We start from the raw sequence: 19,628 nt of genomic DNA, 5'->3' as shown, positions 1-19,628 counted from the left end.
ACCACAACCAGGCTTTTAAATTGTACAATTTGTTTTGATTTGGTTTTTAGAATTTATTACCATTTTACATTTTATTTGTGCGTTGGGGAATACACACGGATCGCAGCATGAGTGCGAAGCCAGAGGACTTCGAGGAGTTGGTTCTCTTCTACCACACAGGTCTTGGGGATCACATTCAGGTCACCAGGCTTGGGGGCAAGTGCCTTTACCCAAGGAGCCATCAGCCTGAATTCTGTTCTCTTCACAGTTAGGTTTGTATTCAGTTTTATGGTTAGAGTTCCACTTTTTGTTTTTTTCCTACAGTCTCACAGAATGCCCTCCTGGGGAGCACAGGAGGCAGCATCACCCACACCCAGGGCACTTCCCCCTTTGGGGTCAAGTGGGGTCTGTCACCATCTGGAAAGGCACAGGAAGCCTTTGCTTGATTCAACCCAGTTCTAGTGGGATGCTATCCAAGAACTGAAACGAACCTGGCTTAACCAGCCTTGGCAGCCTTGCCCTGGATGGCTGGTCTGGCTACAGACTCGCTTCCTAGAACCAACAATGTTGGCTGTCCTTGTTTGCTTTCTGTTGCTGCACAAATATCATGACCAAAAGCATCCTGGGGAAGGAAGGATTTATTCCAATTCACAGCTTGAAGTCCACCATGAAGGGAGGTCAGGGCAGGAACTGAAGCAGAGGCCATGGAAAAATGCTGCTTACTGGCTTGATCCTTGTGATGCGCTTAGCTTGTTCTCTTTCTAAAGTCTTTGTTATCATCACCATTATTATTATTAATATTATTATTATTAATAATAATATTATTATTATTTTATTTATTTTCGAGACAGGTTTCTCCGTAGCTTTTTTGGTTCCTGTCTCTGGAACTAGCTCTTCTAGACCAGGCTGGCCTTGAACTCACAGAGATCCGCCTGCCTCTGCCTTCTGAGTGCTGGGATTAACACCATTATTATGTGTATGATATTCTGCCTGCATGAATGTCTGTGTATCACTCGCGTGCAATGCCTGCGGAGGCCAGAAGAGGGTATTGGGTCCTCTGAAACGGAAGTTACCGATGGTTGTGAGCTACCACGTGGGTGCTGGGAATCAAACCTGGGTCCTCTGGAAGAGCAGCCAGTGCTCTTAACCATTGAGCCATCGCTCCGGTCCTCAGTCAGCTTTCTTATACAACCCAGGACTACCTGCCCATGCTGGCACCGCCGGGGCTGGGTCCTCCCACATCAATCAATCAAGAGAATGCCTCACAGACTTGCCCACACATTTTCTCCACTGAAGATCCCTCTTCCCAGATGACTGACTCTACAGGGTCCCCAGAGCTAGCTGCCCGATCAGGGTCCACTGTGTTCAGCTGCTTGTCCTCGGATGGACTGAATAGGAACTGACCCTTCCATGCCCTGTAATGATGACTCTATAGGGGACTTTCCAGCATGTTCTGCTGGCAGCTAGGAAGGTCATTTTTTTTTTAAAAAAATAGATTTCCTGTTTATTGCAAGGCTAATACATGTATAGAATGTATTTCGATTTTATTCACCCCTCTAGTTCCATCTAGATCCTTCCCCATGGCCTTTCCCAACTTCATGTCCTCTTAGGGAGGTCATATTCTATGTCAAGTAGCCACCTGCTCCTTCCAGCTCTCCAGGCCTCAGCAGCCCGTTGCCTTTTATTGGCCTCCACCTCTGCATCCAGTTACCTTCCAATCCCTTTACCATTTCCCAGTTTTTGATCCTTCTCCTCCAGGGCCAGGGGGTCTGGGGTTTTGCATTTCCTACTGTGTGGGACCAGCTTACCCAGTTTGGGCTAGGAGAAGCCCAGGAAAACAGACATTTTTCCCTGCAAAGACTGAAGACCTGGCTCATTTGGGACCTGGCCAAGCTCTTTCTTCTCTAAGGTCTGTTCCAGTCTGTGAGGTGGGAGAGGGGGCAGAGACTGCCCAGTTCCGGGCTGAAAGGAAGGGCCATCAAAGTTCCTGCAGATCAGAGCCCACCAGGCTGGTCTTTGAGGCCATGGACACAATGGTGCATGGCTAGGAGCCAATACATCAAGTCTGGGAGATGGGGGAGGGAACCAGGCAGATCTCTGAGACTTCTGGGTAAAGTCAAAACAGAGTCTGGTCATCTGGGTGACCATGAGGTGCATTCTAGTAGCTGGGTACTTTAGTTTCCTCAACCACAAGACACAGCTATTCGTACTATCTCCTCAGACCTGCTTTAGGCACTGGATCTATGGGACTACATTCCTAATACCTATTTGCCTGGTATGTGTGTGTGTGTGTGTGTGTGTGTGTGTGTGTGTGTGTGTGTGTGTGTGCGTGGTGTATGAGGGTTCATAAGGGGGTGTGCACCTGTGCATTTGGATGTAGAGGCCAGAGGTTGGCACCAGGCGTTTTCCTCTATGGCTGTCCACCTTATTTTTTTAAACCCTTGTGTATTTACCTGTGTGTATGCACAGGCATGCACATGCGTTGGCGCATGTGTGGCTGTTTGTCAGTGGGCGACCTGCAGTGTCAATATGGCCCTTGTACCATGTGGGTCCCAGGCATTGGACTCCTCAGGTTTGCTGGAAGAAACCTTCACTCGTCACGCAATGTTCCTGGGTCTCTTTTCTATTTACTTATGTGTATGGGTCTTTTGCTTGCATGTGTCTCTGTGCACGGTACATACGTATGCCTGATGCTCTTGAAGGCCAGAAGGTGTCAGAGCCCCTGCAGCTGGAGTTGGAAATAGTTGTGAGCTTCCGTGTGTGTGTGTGTGTGTGTGTGTGTGTGTGTGTGTGTGTGTGTGCTGGGACTCAAACTCAGGTTCTCTCCAAGACAAGGAGATGCTCTTACCCGCTGAGTCACCTCTCCAGCCCCCACCTTAGTTTTTGAGGCTGTCTCTCATTGAACTTGGAGCTCACCGATTTGTCTATAGACCGGCAGCTAGTGAACCCCTGGGATCCATCTCTATGCCCTTGGAGCTGGGGTTCTGATGCCACACTCCCCTCCTCCCCTGCATCGTCTCCTCTGGGCTGGGGACTGAACTTGGGTTGTCATGTCTCCCAGTTGCCTGTTCCTTCCTGGTTGAACTTTATGTCTGCAGAGAGGCAATGGGCAGCATTTCCTTCCTCCTTAGCAGCTCCAAGTGGCAAGTTGTGGTCATCAGAGGCAAGGGTGAAGACAGGACATCTCACACAGACTCTTTGAGCCCTTCTTCCTGCCCAGAGTTGCAGACTCCATGGCTGAAATTGGGGACGCCATTTCGAGAGCATATGAATGCAAGTCCCACCGTGATACCGGCTGGGATGGCGAGCAGGGGTCTGGTCCTTGCTGCCGTTGTTGTGTTGAGATGTTTGATGTGAAACTGAACCCAAGCACATCTGTATCTCGAGGCTGCTTTGTGCGGTCACAGCAACTGAACACAAAATTGTTTTTTGAGACAAGATCTCATGTAGCCCATACCCTCAAATGAACTATGTAGTGGAGGAAGACCCCTGATCCTCCTGGCTGCACGCAGAGTGCTGGGATCTTGGGATTTCAGGCGTGTACTACCAATGCCCAATTTATGCTGTGCTGGGGTCAAACCCAGGGCCTTGTACATGCTAGGCAAGTACTTTACCAACTGAGCCACTTTCTCACTCCCCGAACACAAAGCTTAACTGATTTAGCACCAAGTAAGTACTCGACACATGGGAGTGATGGCCTCCACCTTTGCTGGACCTTCCTGGGTGGGTTTAAGCCCATAGTCACTGCCTGTCCTTCCGCACTTGAAGATCTCATCTGGCTCTGGGGTGCCTCCTTGCTGCACTGTCTACCCCTTCTGAGGCTGGTCCTTCTCGCTTTCTGTAGCTGCTTCATCTTCGTTTGACCTCTGGCTTGTTTTGGTGGGTTCCAGCTCTGGGCAGTCCGTCTGTCCCAGAAAGCCAGCTCTACCCGGATAGCTCACGGGTGCCCCTGCAACTTGGCCCTCCTCTGAGCTCCCGACATGGGCAGACACTTCTGTATGGCAGAACCCTACATTTCTTGCTCTGGCTCTTCCACCAGGTAACCACTCATACCTAGCAAGCCCTTAACTTCTTCACGACCTATTTATACTTTCCAGCAAACTCCTTCAACCTTACCAGGACCCAGACACAGCTCCCTACCTCCCAGCCCCATTCCCAGGCACGACAGACTCTCTTCTCCCCTGGACCATAACCGCTCAAAGAAGCTGAGGGCCCATAGGAGAATAGTGACAGTCATGAGTTCTGGGACTTTCCAGATGTGGCTAAAGCTGCTGAGGTGCAGGAAATGCCTGCCAGCTTCCAGAGGTGCAGATGAGGGCTTCTGGAGGCAGAAAGAGGAGCCAGAGTCCTATTGCGTGCAGGGGCTCCTCAGCTGAGGTTTGTTTTCAGTGGCCAGGGGTGTGGCTTAGTTGGATGTGACTCACCTGGGGGTGGGAAGTCATATTGGGTACAGGGACAGGAAAGGCCTCAGAGCCCCAGGCTCAGCCCCAGGCCCGGTTCAACTAGGCCAGACCCATCCTTTCTGGACAATGCCCCCCTTGTCACCCCAGCTGCCTCAGTAGGACCAGCACAGATGCGAAACACAGGGAACCAGAGAGGAGACATCTGGATGTCCTTTCAACAGTCTGTGCTGGGTCTGCTGCGGGTGTCACAGCCACCGAGTTCCCAGTGAGTGAGGCAGAGGGCTGGATAGGACACGGGAACCACATACAACTGGGACAAACGGGGACTGAGCCGCAGAAGAGCACACAGCCCTTGTCTCTATCACTGGATACAGTGCGAACACAGGCTCTGGGCCCTTCTGTCTTTTCTGGCCTCACACACAACAGGCAAGTCCTCTGCTGATGGGTCACGTTCCCATTTTACTTTTTGAGTTTTTTTTTTTAAATCTTTGGGTGTTTTGCCTGTGTACCGTGTGTGCCAAAACCAAAAGAGGGTGAGGGATCCCTTGGAACTGCAGCCACCAGCTGGGTACTAGGAATTGAACCTAAGTCTTCTGAGTACTCTTAACTCTTGAGCTTCTCTCCAGCTGCTGCCCCCTCCCCACAAAAAAGAAAAGATCCGAAATGGGGTTCACTCAGCCAGCATGAACAACTAGCTTTTGGTAGCAGCAATGAAACCTAATATTGCACAGCCACGCCCCCTTCCCCAGCAGACCTCAGACAGGGCCTCTGGATGGGCAGTGGACTCGTCTGCACAGCATGGCACTCAGCCCTGAGTCCTCATTGAATTACTGGAAACACTGACTACATGGATTCAAAAGACACCCAAGCAAGCCTGCTGCCTAGTGAGGAGGCCCCAGATCGGGGAGCAGATGAGAAGAGCAAGTTGGGGCTCCCCCGTGGGCTGTCAGTGTTTGATGTTCCGCATGAATGTTCAAAAGATGAGCAGCTGCCGTGTTCCTCACGGACGGGTGGTCATGGGGCATCCCTGACAAAGATGGGCTGAGTTCTCAGTGCTCAGAATGTTCAAAGCCCTGGCTCCCTTCCCAAGACTGAACCAATAAAGAGAAAAGGGGGTAACATACCAGCAGCACCCCTTCCTTCCCTGCAAGTCAGTAATCAAGGCCTCTGGGAAAACATACCCTGAGGGTACCCTGACCCTGTCATGACAAGCCACAGTAAGAGCACGTGCCTGTGTGTGGAAGCCCCTCCCCTCCCAGAGGCACCCACCTGCCAGCCCCGCCCATAACCCAGGAGTGACAGGGGCCAGAGTCACCCACACCCAGTTTCCCGTGAGTCATTGCAAAGGCTCTGGTGAAAGACAACACAGACAACAGGGTCTGCTGTGCTGTCCGTTATATTTAGAAGTCTACAAATTGGATCTTTTAAGAAAGATTCACAAAATAATCATCTGAAATCACATTTTGGTTCATCAAATTTCAAATATATTTTACTGTGCTGAACAATATATTCTGGTGCTGTCTAAAACACAGCCAAACGACTATCAATTTACATTTATCCTGTAGCTTTTGGAACATCAAGGTCAAGATGAAAATATTAACAAAATCACCCAATTATAATTACCATTCCCCGAATCTGAGCTGATCCCGAAGTCACATGGCCGCCTCGGGTGATTTCTAGGTGTACTGGGAGCCCTTAGCTGGCCCTGTAACACCTGTCACCACGTCACAATGAGCTCCCTTGGCACTGTGGAAGCTCGGGCTTGTTATAAAGAACTGATTGGGAATTGTTTTCAAGTGTAGAGAATGTACAAAATAATTTACAAAGTGACAGATGGCTTTAGGTGTTGTTTGAAATCTCCTCGCTGTGTGAGGGACACAGGAAGCGATCTGTCAGTGAGAGGCCGGGCACTTCTGGTCTGGTTTTTGTTGTCTGCGCCTTTGCAAAGGGAAGCATGTGCTGTGGCTTTATTTCTCTGGCCTATCCAGCACCAGCTAGCTCTGGCAGCCCTGAGACCACAGTCCGTGGAGACTCTCAGGTGCTCCAGGGAAGGCTCCCAGTTCAGGGAGCAGTGGGAGGAGCCCGCAGCTCAGGCTCCTGGCTCTTAGAACTGAAGATTCCACAAGGATAAAGCAAGGATGCGCTCGACTGACACAAAGAGCTACGTTAAACCAGAAATGAAAGCAGAGCTCCACTACATAGAAATAGGGGTGCCTCAAAGGAAAGACGCGCACTCCGAGTGTGCAGGCACCTCGCCAACCAGCAGGACTTGCCTGCACAGCAGCTGGGGCTTCGGTGCAGCCAGATGTGGTCCCAGGTCCGTCTGAAGTGGAGTTTTACCAGGTTAGGCACAGCCTGGCACCAGGATTAAGAGCCGTAACGATCCTAGAGAGAACCAGACCAACATTTACTCCAATACACTGCATCTTTCTCTTCCCGTGCATGTACCCCATGGCCGTTGTTGCGGGCACCCAGAGAGTAGATGAGTGTTGGCAGCACGGCTTCAGCGTCTCTATGGCAGGAGGTGAGTGAGGTTTGGAGACCTGCCTGGATTACACCTTAAGTGAGCTGCCCAAGGAAGGCCTAGAGCTCCAGGCTGTACTAAGGATTGCAAGGCAGGGGCCAGCACCGAGAAAAATATGCTTATTTTCACCCCACAACTAGCGGCTTCTGGAGAATTTGTAGTTCCAGAGAGCCACGCAGAACATGCCACTGAGGAATGGAGAACACACAGTCACAAAGCAATAGGACTCCCTCATTTAGAAAGATACGCAGCCACAGGTAGTGGTGGCGCATGCCTCTAATCCCGGCACTTGGGAGGCAAAGGCAGGTGGATCTCTGTGAGTTAGAGGGCAGCCTGGGCTACAGAGTGAGTTCTAGGCCAGCCAGGACTTCATAGTTTAGAACTAAAACAAAACAGCAGAATCCCATAGCAGGGAGACAGTGAATGGTTTTCAGCTTAGGAATCCTCTCTTCTGTGGGGCTGGGAGATGGCCCAGCAGTTTATAGTGAGTGTTGATCTTGCAGGAGATTGAGTTTAATTCTGCCACCCACATGGCAGCTCATAACCATCTGTAACTACAGTTCTGGGGATCTAATCCCTTCTGTATGGCCAGGCATGCGTACACAGCACATGCAGGTAAAACAATGCAGACCTATAAAATAAAATAATCTAATTTTTAAAATATTTATTTATTTATTATGCATACCATATTCTGTCTGTGTGTATTCCTGCAGGCCAGAAGAGGGCACCAGACCTCATGATAGATGGTTGTGAGCCACCATGTGGTTGCCGGGAATTGAACTCAGGACCTTTGGAAGAGCAGGCAATGCTCTTAACCACTGAGCCATTTCTCCAGCCCAATAATCTAATTTTTAAAAAAAATTCTCCATTCTAAACTCACAACTGGGGAATTATATGAATCCCAGTAAAAACTTAGAAAATGCTGCCTGAGGCAGGGTCTCAGCCCAGGCAGGTCTGGAACTCGAGATCTTTCTGTCTCAGGGCTAGTCTGCAGCACAGCTTCGCGCTCACAGCTACAGCCTAGTTCCCTGGGAGCCTCGTGGAGCGCCACTTACCTGAATGGACGTCATGACTCCATTGGCAAAGACAGAGAGTTTTCCAGCAACGGATCGCACGCCTTGCTTGAACTGCGCCATGTCTGGGGCGTTGGGCAGCACGCTCGAGAGGTTGTAGTTTCCTGCACAGAGAGATGCCAGCTCGCCCCTCTTCTAAGGACATGTGTAGCTCTGTGAAACCACTCTGCCTCTGCTGTCACCTCCCAAGCTACGACTGTGTCCACAAAGATGATCACACAGTGGGGCAGGGCTCAGAGGGCAGTACTGGTTCTATCACAGCAAGGTGGACACAGCACTCTGTCCAGTGGCTCTCAAGGCTCCAATGGAATCAGACACATGATAGCCAGCAGTGGCCATGGGGAACTGGAGGTGCTGGGAAGATCTGTGTCTCCTGTGCTGGGCAGCAGGCACGCTCCAGGCGTGGAGGATATTGCATTCATTCATTCTCCAGATGTTCAATCATTCATTCAGCACACCTGTGACAAGGGCTTTGTCAAGTGCAAAGGACACCGAAAAGAGCAGATGGGTCCTGCTGTAGTCAGGTCACCAGGTACCTCATTGCTGCTGTGGGTGAGGTACAAGCATGGGGAGGCCTGTGGAGTCCCCACAGGCCCAGGACAGCTGGCCGGAGGGAGAACTGAGGAGGCAGGAGCCAGGCTGTGAGTGCAGGGTACCAGCCCGCGAGCAAGGGCTCAGCAGTGTGCTGGCTGCTCTGGCAGAGAAGAGGCCAGTGGGCAGCAGGGATGAATGACAGACACAACACACGCAGAAAGGTCTGGGTCATGGGAGCAGCTCCAGACAGAAGAACCTGGGAACACCCAGAACTCAGGGCTCTGCCCTCTCACCCTCCAGCAGAGTCATGGATCTTCTTTAATGAGCTATTTATGGACCAAATTCTCAGAAATGGAGACAAATCAAGAGAAAAGTCCAAGATTTTAAGAATAATAAATCTAACAAGGATCAAAACACTTGGCCAGCTACTTCCCTGAGGCAGGCACTGTAGACACTTTGCTGACACCAGAGGTCACTAAGTGGAACTAGACTCTGGGTCTCAGGGAAGTGTTGCCTGATGGATGTGGGTAACAACTAAGCAGGCAAAAACCCGAGAGCCCACTGGGTCTGGGTTTGTAGGCCTGCATGCCTGTGTAGGCTGACTCAATGGGGGTGGAGCTTAGGAGTCACAGGCGACATTCCACTGGAACCATCAGTCTGTTCTTGAAAGGGACACTGAGGGGGCTGGAGAGATGGCTCCGTGTGAGGACAGAGTTCAGATCCCCAGAACCCACACAAATGTGAGCGGTATGGCAGCCCACCAGCAATCCCAGTGCTTGAAGAAGGGTGGAGACAGGATTCCCCTGAGCAAGCTGCTGGTTAGACTAGTCCAATCTGTGAGCTCTGGCTTCGGTTAAGAAACCCTGACTCATAGAATAGAGCAGAGAGTGATGAGGGACTATTAGTACCATCCTCAAGCATGCATGCATGAGCAAGGGCATGTACACACACACACACACACACACACACACACACACACGTATACACACAGAGGCATGCACATATATACAGGTGCCTGTGTATACATGCACATCAGCATGCATGCTAAGAACACCAAGGAATAAGCTGTGGCCTGAGCTTTTTTCTAACATGGCTATCATATACCTCCCTTTACTCTGGCATCTGTGGTCCTAAGTGTCTCATCCCTTCTCAGATGGCCCAGTCCACATACTCACTGGCCCTGCTCATAGAAGTGGCCACAGGCCTTGATGTGATGGGATAGCTTTGATACCCATACATGCTTCTCACTCAACCCTTCCATCTTCTCTAGCAGGGATCAGCCCTGAGTACCACCCCATCAAGGATCTACTGCACAGGAGGTGCTTCATCTGACACAGGGAGTGATCAGGATGAGCCAACAGGATCCCTTCTAACACTCGCCTAGGCTCTTTGCTGAAGTGCACACCAAAGAATGAATCCTTGGTAAGGCTGTCCAGCCAGCTCAGGGCGGTGGCTGCAGGTGTCATGAGGGGAGTGGTAGTGGGGTTTCAGATGGGCTCAGTAGCAGGGGTGGGGGCAGGGAAGAGGAGCAAGCTCTACTCAAAGCAGACCACCAGCCTTAGTTAGGGAGTGGCCTGACACCCTAGGGAGCAATTCACAAAGGCTCTCCCCAAGCTGCTGCTATGGCCCCAGCGTCAGAGTTCAGGGGACCTCTGTTTGGTGGTGGGGCAGGAGGCAAGCTTGAGCTAGCCATGCTCTGTATCAATGTTAAAGGCGGAGGGTGTGTTTGCTTCAAAGAGCTTTCTTGTCTTTTCCTCTTGTGTGTTTAAATAAACAATCATGTTCAGAGTAAATGTTCCAAGAAATTAAATTTAAAAAGCATGTGGAGATCTCAACAACCCGGGTCTTGGGCTGGCTCCGAGATGACTAGCCAGCACGGACAGGGTAGGGGTTCTGCCCGGAGACCTCGGGGAGGTTGGGTGCAGCCTTTGTGCTAGGGGTGTGCCACATTACAACAGGAAGCCCTGACAAAGGCCAGGATGTGAAGGTCAGATGTGAAAAGGCAGCAGACTGCTGGCTAAAGACTTGCTGGGCAGTGGCTGACCAACAACAGTCCCTGCCTACAGTCAGGAAGGATGGGCACAGGTGCCATGGTCCAGCCTAGCCCCGTCAGGCAGCAGACCTACAAGGCCCACCAGTCTCTCTGCACACTGCTGCCTACCTGTAGGCCACTGCACCAGCACACTCCAGCCTAGAACGGCTCTCCCCACTTAAGCAGGCAAGCTGGCAGTGCCACTGTATCTGAGGCCATAATGACTACACATGCCCGAAACTCCACACAGAAGGTTCCAGACAGTTGAGATGAACCCTACAACTTGTCTGTTGAAGCCGCATCCACTCTAATGTCTCAAAGGCAGTGTGGCTGCCAAGATGGTCACCCCACACAAACACTCAGGCCTTCTGTAGGCCAAAGCCAGTCTGGTTGTGAAGTAAATGATGCAAACCAGCACGCAGAGACCTCAGCCTGCAGCACTGGCTCCAGAGACCCCTTCTTGGTTCTTTTCCTGAAATGACCTCAGAGGCTGCTGTCATTTCACTGTCGCCCTGTGGCCTGGTGGAGGCTGTGAGGTGCCCACACAGGCAGGCCTTCTGGGACAGCGAGTGCACAGGTAAAAGCAGAGGCATTTCTCTGGGCGGGCAGTGAAGGGCCTGCTCTGGGGCTCACATCTGGGCACATGGTTAGACTCCAGCCCTGGGATGACAAGACACCTGGTGCAGGATGTAGAGGGGCAGCAGAGACAGGCTCTTCCTCCCACCCACTCCTCAGTGCCTGTGTGTCCTGAGGGCTGAGGGGCCTGAGGTGACTCCTAGGTGCAGGACCTCAAGTGGTTGGCACCTTACACAGTATCTCAGGTCCAACTCCTCCACAGGCAGGAGACGGAGGCTAACAATGACCCCAGCTAGTGAGTGGCGGGCACCTCGCAGGAACCCCCTGCCTCCTGTATTCACAATGTTCTGGATACCAAACTGCCAGGTGACAAGGGTGCTATGGCATAAACTTCATGATGTGGTCTCTCATGGGATCCTGGAAGGACAGCTTCAGCTCTCACTGCTCACACGGGGCAAAGGTGATGGGGCATGGGATCCTGGCAAGGGAAAGGCCCTATGGAATTGCATGTGCTGGGATCCCCATGACCCCTCACCTGCTGGCTGTTTCCTCTGTTCATCAAAAAGATCTGCAGAGCTTATGGAGGAACTGGTAGAGAGCCTCTCCAGCCGTGCTCGGGTCTCAAACTAGACAGAAAAAGGCAGAGTAAGAGAACTGGAATGAGTCTACTCCCCTTGGCTACCTCCGACGTCACTCCCAGCCAAGCCCTGGGGGTGGAATAAAGGTGTGCTCTGCAGTGGAGTAGGTCACGGCAGCGCAGGGCAGCATTCCACATCACTGTCAGTGAGGTCAGGATGAGGGGCAGCCAGAGCTCAGTACTGCTCTCAGCCACCTAGGAAACCCCTCAGTGTGGGGCACACCGCTTAGCCCATCAACTTGTGTGTGTGTGTGTGTGGTACCGGGGATAGAACCTAGGGCTTTGAGTATGCCAGGCAGGCATATTTGCAGGAGTGTACCCCAGCCCATTAACACATTTAAAGTAAACCAAGCAGAAGAGCTGGAGGCCCCTCTGGCAATGAGGCCTCTAAGAGACAAACCAGCATGCCCGAGTTCTAGCCCCACCAGCCCCTCTGCACTTGAGCACTAGAGGGAAGTGGGCTTGGCCCCAGCTTAGCCAGACTCCTGGATGAATGTGTTCATTTGTGAGGCAGGTGACAGCTGGCTGATGAAGCTGTCGCCCACAAACATTTCCAGGCTCCATTTAACTATGTTAAACTGATCAAAAGCAATTACTGCTACATAAAAACCTGAATTTACTCAAAAGCTACTGACTGATGGCCACTCTCCCCAGAAAGGCAGAAGAGCAATGAGACGGGGTTCCTGACTCCACAGCTGCCCAGGGTGCTCAGGCAGACCTGGGCTCTGGTCCTGGCTTCAGCATTATTGTCTGGGGGCCTCTTCTCCCTCAGCAGCCCACCCTCTCATGGTCCCCACAGCTTTTTTCGTGGTTCTCGGGGCTCCTGTGGGAGCTTTCTGCACCCTTACATCTGCCTGGGCTTGTCTTCCAAAGTACATGTCTGAGGAAATGGCCTTCACGTTGCCAAACTTCTTCTGGGCTTCATCCGTGTTGTCAACAGGCTCGTAGTCCAGCTTCTTGCGAGTGCTAGGCCTAGAGCGAGAAACAGCCAGGGTTGGTCACACCAAGGGCAGTGAAGCAAACCCAGTTCACACTTCAACTTATGTGGAGTCTCCCATCTTAACTGTGTTAGCGATGCTGCCCACACTGTGACTGCGCAGGACAACACTGGCCATCAACAGAGTGTAACTCACGGGGAAACAGGACATCCGATTACAGGGCAACCTTGAGCTACACGTGTAAGGTTCCTTGGTGTGAACAGTAAATGATGGGCTCCTGCTTCAACAGGAGAGCTGTGGAGGCGGAGGCCAGGCTACCTCAGTCAGCTGACCTCTGCAGTCAGATGACTGTTGAGTTCAGAGTTCAGGCAAGGCCAGTTACTGAATGACTAGTCCACGTGGGAAGATCCAAAAAGAGAATAGCAGGGGCCGGGGGCTGAGGACAGAGCAAGGGACTTGGCAGCAGCAGAATGTCCTGGGCCTTGTTCTTAGCGGTCACTACATGACTGTGTGCTAGTCAAGACTATGAAAACTGTGCTGGGTGTGGTGGCGTGAGCAGCAATCTGAGCCAGAAGCGAGAGGATGTCAAGTCTGAGGCTAGCCTGGGTAAGTCAGGGAAACTGCCTTCAAAATAAAACAATAAAATTAGACTCCAAAGGGCACGTGTGTAATTCAGTGCAGTGCGCCTGCCAAGCACACTGAACACCCCATAGACAGCACCCACACACTCATGCATGTGCACATTCCCCCACATATCCCTAGACCACATATACACACACCTGTATACACACTCACACATAGCACTCCCCCACATGCACACGTATATATACCCAGAAATGCATCCCAGCATCACATACACACACACGCATACACTCACGCATGCACACATGCACACAAGACCAAACTGCAGAACTGTTGCCTAGGAAATAGGGACTCCTACAGTTTACAAATAGTCTTCACATGGGGGAAGGTGACTCATTCACGAGCCAGGTCACCCTGACACATGGACTGAGACTCCCCCAAGGAACCGGCCCTCACACCTGCTTTCTAACAGCCACAGATGTTTCCGGCATGTGCCCCCAACACACAGTCACTTCCTAAAGCAGCACAGGACACTCGTGGCACATATATCAGCCCCTGGTCCTATGAGAGAAGCCCCTGGCTGCCCAGCCTGCAGCTCCCACCTGTCTGAAGAACTGGCGCTTTGCACGGCAGGCTCGAGGTCTCTGCTGCTGTCCTTCTTCCAGTAGGAATCGGCACTGTCATCCCAGCTAGAAAAGGAGCTGCCTCTTATCTCCATGGAGTCATCAAAGTACCTGCTACAACAAGAGGAGAGTGTGACTAGGCAGTACTTAAGGATGCTCACTCCTTTTGGGTCTCTTGCTTTTGGGTATGGGGAACTGACTTCCCTGCCCAGTCATGTGCTGAGATGAAGGGCAGACATGACATTAGAGGTGGCAATGAACACGAGCTGACTGAGGCGTCCATTTCCAAGGTCCTCCCAGCAGCTGTGATCCTGCTGACCTCACTCTCTGAAGGCTTCAGGGAAGAGGGGTCCCTCTGTTGTAGCCTCAGGCTGCTGACACTGCCACTCCCTTGGACAGTTGTGATGCCATAGCGTGGAGTCCAGAGGCTGGTTGACCCCTCAGAAGAACATGGCGGGGTGGGGGGAGTGTCAGCACTAGATGGGGAGGGGCTGGGATCCTCAGGTTTTTCTCAACAATGGCGCTCAGTGTTCTGGAGATGACCACTCCGAGACACGAACATTCTTCATCTATGTGAGTGAAAACCTTATCTGGACTGGAGGGGCACTGGGTGCCTTTAAATTGCAAAACAAGATGTCACCTGCATGGGTGCCCTGAGAAGTCCATACGTTGGTCTTCCCAAGTCTTCACTCGTCTACGAGAACCTCTCTATGTGCTGGCACTCTGTAGGGGATACCTAGTCACTCACGGGCAACACTCTATGCCAGCCAGCCTGCACAGCCATCAGGCCCGTGTCAGGACTCAGCAGCTCTCCCCATCGCTGACCTTCACCCAGCGTGGGCTTTGATTTCTGGGTCCATTTTTTTCAGAAGCTTTTCCTTCATGCTGGTCCTTACACTGCACCTTCCTCCCCTCTGGACACATTGCTACAGGTCCCCAGGAAAAGCCTTTAGCAGCTAGCACGCTGTCTTGTCACCAGTCACGCCCCCCACCAAAGGCCATTTGGACTCCATGGGGCTCAGCAAACAGTCCAGTTTCATTATTCTGAATGTGATATTATAACAATGCATCATTTATAATCTGAAAATAATGGAATCCACTATAAAATATGTCCCCTTGCTTAACAGAAACAGCACTCTTCCATAATTCATAATATGCAAGTTCTAATGGCTGATGAATAATTTGGAAGCAGTAAAAGCACTCTGTGGCACTGCCATGCTAGCTTTCAGAGTGTGTTCACTTCATCTCTGGTGCCAAATCAGCCAATCCAATCCTGCTCTGTCCCTGTGGCCATCAAGTGAACTAGAGTGATGCTTCTGTCCCTAAATAACCTGCAGGTCACCATCTACATGGCACCAAAATCTCTCTGCTCCACATCCAAACACCCAGGTTTCAAACTGAAACTGGTCCCTGGCACAGCGGCCTTTGGGGCTGACCCTTCTGGCTGAGAGAGGATGCTGGAGGCTCCAAGGCACACATAAGCCCCCCACGAGTTCTTCCATGACCTGAGGCTGTGGGGATGGGAAAGGTCCCACTCAGCAGGCGACCTTATCCAGAACCCTTTCTCTCACCAACACTGCTACCCAAGCTTGGAAGTGGGGCTCCATGAAAGTGAGTCTGTCTCTTCCTACCACCCTCCATGGGCATTACGACTGAGCAGGGAAGTCTGTCCTCAGACCCTCGCCCGGCCCTCCTTAAACCGTGTGTGAAATGGCCTGACATATCCAGGTTTAGACACAATCCTGAATTTCTCTCGTGTCAGCTGTATTTCGGTTTTCTCAAATGCACAGTATGGGCAGACCTAAGCATGCTGCTGAAGTCAGAGGCAGGTAGGGAGCAGGCAGTCTTTGACAATGCCAGCAAGCTATGAAAGCTCTCTCTAAAATACTGGGACTCGGGTAACTCAGAGCTGTGCTTAGAAACAAAGAAAGAGCTATTTGCATGATTCCTTACCTGGGAGCTTGGATAGGAAAGTCAGTGATTTCATAGTTGACTCTAGATAACAACCTACGTCTGTTCTACCTACGACATCCATGTCCGCGGCCACGTGACACCAGGAAGCCTGTGTGACCATGGCAGCACCGTCATTGACAGATGTGTCCCTTCCCCACCAACTCCAGAAGTGAAAGGGTCCTTGGTGTGGTTAACGCAGCTGTCCACCTGGCCACTGGCCGAGCCACGTGTCTCTGGACAAGTTCCGAGACTAAAGTAGACAAGCCACAGCAGAGCTACGTAGTGCCTCAGCGTTTCCTATGGACCCGCAAGACAGGCACCACCAGGAGACTTCACACAAATGAGGAGGCTGCAGCAGGGAGCATCTTAATAACCCGGCCACTGCTATGCGATTCATATGCTGCACAGTCAGCCTTCAACCTAGGCTACTCGGTTTCTGCACCTACGTGTCAAAGCCACCACAAGTTCCTGTGAAGGCAGCTTCTGGGTGGCCCTGACAAGGTGACATATTCCAGATGACACTTGTCCTCACCACATTCAGCCTTATGCCGGTCTCATGTTTTGCCTCAGCAGACAGTAGACACAAAAGGACAGAAGCAGGCTGTCTTAGTACCATCGGATCCCCTCAGCGAACAGCCATGGCTTTCCCGAATAAATCCATCTGCAAATGCTATTTCCTCCCAGACTCTGTGGGAGCTTTCAGAAGGCAGTGTTTCAACAGAAGCCACTGAAGGTTTGGGCATGCTCCAGCCCTTGCCTCTCTCCACTCCTCACAGTATAGAAATATCTCCTCCACCTCTGACTTTAATCTTCAGTTGCTGACTGTAGCAACAAACACTTTCCTGGTTGTAAATACTGCCCCTCACTGCTTCCCTGCCCTCTGGTCCTACGCACAGACTCGCATCAGCCAGAGCTTTCAAACAGTGCCAGGCACTGATGTGTACTGGTTCCTACGGACAACCCCTAATGCACCCTTGGCTGCAGCCAGGCTGAGATCACCTGGGGCTGGAGGTGAAGTACGACTCGTCTGGGTCCTCCTGGTACTTCCTCCTTGGCTTTGCCAGTGTGGGCGACTCCTGCTCGATGGTCTGCATGTCTGAAGTCACGGAATGGGAGATGCCACTTGAGGAGACAAAATAAAACAGGAACTATTACATCACTGGCTTCCTAAAGGCTTGTGTCTTACTGAACAAAAAAATGCTGTAAGCTGTACTCTGAACAAACATAAGCTCATCAAAAGGGCTGGGAAACCCAATGTGAGCTTTGGAAGCTAGAGGTCATTCGAAGGGCAGGACTGGGAAGAAGACAGCCACATGCATGGGGTGTGCCCACGACATCCACTCCAGTGCACACTTTGTGGAAACTCGGGCCCATTTCTTTCTCTTCAAGAACCATGTGCGCCATCTGTCATCACATCCCCCCCTCCATCTCATAGCCTAGGTTAGTCTTGAACTTGCTATATAGCAGAGGCTGGCCTTGAAATTCCTGATCTTTCTGCCTCTACCTCCTGAGTGCTACGACTGGAGGTGCACACCACCATACTTAGCTTTACCCTAAAGCTAGTCTGTACTTGTTGTTTTGAGACAGACAGGGACTCTTGTAGCTCAGAATGATCTTGAGTGAACCCCCAATCTTGGTTTCTATGGTGCTGGGGATCCAACCTAGGGTTTTGTGCACATACTACCCATGAAGCTCCAGCCAGAGCCATACTATACTAAATACCAAAGCAAAGCCACACAGCCAGGAAAGGAAGAGCACCAGGGAAATGGTCTGAGGTTGAAATGAGCCCCTAGAGCCCTTTGCCATGAGCAAACTGCACTGGGCTGACCTGGCCAAGCAGACCATACCTCCTGCAGCTCCCAAAGCCCATGCCTAGCCTCTCGGCTTCCACCTTCTTCTGGCCTCTCAGGTTCGAGTTTTCATCTTTCTTCATGTGAATTTCGAGATCCTTGTAGGCCAAGCGTAGTGATGAGACCCTGTTGGGAAAGCACACGCTCGAGAGGTCAGCTTTCAATCACAACTGACATTAAAATCCCAGGCAGACTGCACACAAGAAAGCCCCCTTGAGCTTCAGCATCTCCGTCCTTCTCTAGTTAGCACACTTGCAGATGCTGTACCAGCTCAGGACTTTCTGGCTCTTCTTCCGCTTGTGGGGTAGCATGGCGAGTTCCTTGGTTACTTCCCACACAGGGTCCTCCCTTTGACTGACATCTGATTACACTTCCCTGGGACACATCAGCATATGTGGTTAGTAAACTTGTCTGTGTCATTTAAGATGAAACTATGATCACTTTAGGTGATCTGACGCCCTCTTCTGACCTCTGCAGGCCCCTGCAAAAACATGCTAACTCCCACAAGCAGAGAGACATCATATATGGCATTCATTTAATTAATGAAAATATATCTAGAATTGATTTCATAAATATATAAATCATTTCAAATAATTTCCTCTAGTGTCTCCTTATGTATCATTCTGAGAACATTTAAAATGGAGACCCAGTCACTATCTCTAGCTTTAAAACCATTTTATTGTTATTATATGCATACATGTTGTATGTGGGGTGGGGGACATGTATATGGTGTGTGTGTGAGGGGAGGGGAATACAATCTATGGAGTCAGTTCTCCCACCGTGGGTTCCGGAGATTGAACTCAGGTCACCTGCTGGGCCATCCCATGTGTCCCAGCCATACCCTGATTTCTATTAAAGAAGGCATCACTGGGCCTGGAAGGTGTGTGCACATTGCCCAGGCTTCCACAAGCTCAAGCTGGTCATACAGAAAGCTATGCCCCAGCAGCGGGAACGGGAGTTTGCATCAAAAAGTGAAAGTGTCATGAGAAATGACATGCCTACCATCTGCTTCCCAACGCCCTGGACAGAGCCAGGGACCCCTCAGCAGCGAGCATCAGAACCCTGTGCAAAGTGACTCCTGTGCCGTGGCAGGGAATAAACACGCCAGGGAAACTCTACTCCTGTTCTTGTTCTTTCCTTCTTGAGACAAGACATGGGGATTTCTTGGGTCGGCCCTGATCTGACAGGTGTCTTTTTCTTTAGCTGTCTTATATCGTCTTCCTAAGCAAACATGGTAAAATGTCAGGTTTCTTTAGAGTCACTACCTGACAAACTGGGGCAGCAGGTCCCCTGGAGAAGAACGGAAAACTAGGAAGATCATAGGAGGGGCTCTTGGTGACTGACAAGGGACTCTCCTTGCTCACAAGCATGTGCTCTCCACGGTGATGGCTGGGCTGTAGGATGCACAGAAGCCAACCGGGTAGCCAGCCAGGATGAGGCACTGCCGAGGCCATTAGCTTCACAGTGTGACAGGGTATGGCATGCTGACACTTCCACTGATCTCTGAATCTGTAGGTATTCACACTCACTAGAAATGTCAGCTTCCAGGATCTCACCCTCACTCTCCCCTAGTGAACACAGAGCTCAGACAGGGGTGAAATCGGTTTGCATAGCAGGGACAGGTGGTCAGTCACATGAGGTCCTGGAGAAAGGCAACAAAGCTACCAAACTGGGTTCCCAAGAAAATCATTCTTTCCCTCCCCACCAGACACCTCTGCACAGAGGCTTTCTGAATGCCTGGGAAACGCTCTACTCACATGCTGTGCAATATCTGCACACTGTGAAGACATGTTGCTATGACTGGTGTAATAATTGATACTAACGCCGGGCGGTGGTGGCTCACGCCTTTAATCCCAGCACTCGGGAGGCAGAGGCAGGCGGATCTCTGTGAGTTCGAGACCAGCCTGGTCTACAGAGCTAGTTC

At 51.2% G+C, this 19,628-nt stretch overlaps 1 protein-coding gene across 2 annotated transcripts in view; it reads right to left on the bottom strand.

Annotated features, from left to right (window-relative positions):
- Window positions 1-5,762: 5,762 nt before the first annotated feature.
- The window catches only part of Arfgap3 (ADP ribosylation factor GTPase activating protein 3), a 51,860-nt gene continuing 37,994 nt past the window's right edge, over window positions 5,763-19,628 (bottom strand). The window contains exons 10-16 of one of the 2 annotated variants that reach the window (XM_013348896.2): window positions 17,702-17,830; window positions 16,854-16,976; window positions 13,881-14,015; window positions 12,607-12,730; window positions 11,657-11,747; window positions 7,962-8,083; window positions 5,763-6,767 (exon numbers count right to left, since the gene is read on the bottom strand). In XM_013348896.2, coding sequence (XP_013204350.1) covers window positions 6,750-6,767; window positions 7,962-8,083; window positions 11,657-11,747; window positions 12,607-12,730; window positions 13,881-14,015; window positions 16,854-16,976; window positions 17,702-17,830 — 742 coding nt within the window. In that variant the 3' untranslated portion in view covers window positions 5,763-6,749. The remainder of the gene's footprint in view (window positions 6,768-7,961; window positions 8,084-11,656; window positions 11,748-12,606; window positions 12,731-13,880; window positions 14,016-16,853; window positions 16,977-17,701; window positions 17,831-19,628) is intronic. The other variant, XM_005354444.2, reaches the window with a different exon arrangement.

This window comes from Microtus ochrogaster, chromosome 15, assembly GCF_000317375.1.
Source record: "Microtus ochrogaster isolate Prairie Vole_2 chromosome 15, MicOch1.0, whole genome shotgun sequence".
Taxonomy (NCBI): Eukaryota; Metazoa; Chordata; class Mammalia; order Rodentia; family Cricetidae; genus Microtus; species Microtus ochrogaster.
Note: the sequence above shows the minus strand (reverse complement) of the source record. Positions and strands in the feature narration are given on the sequence as shown.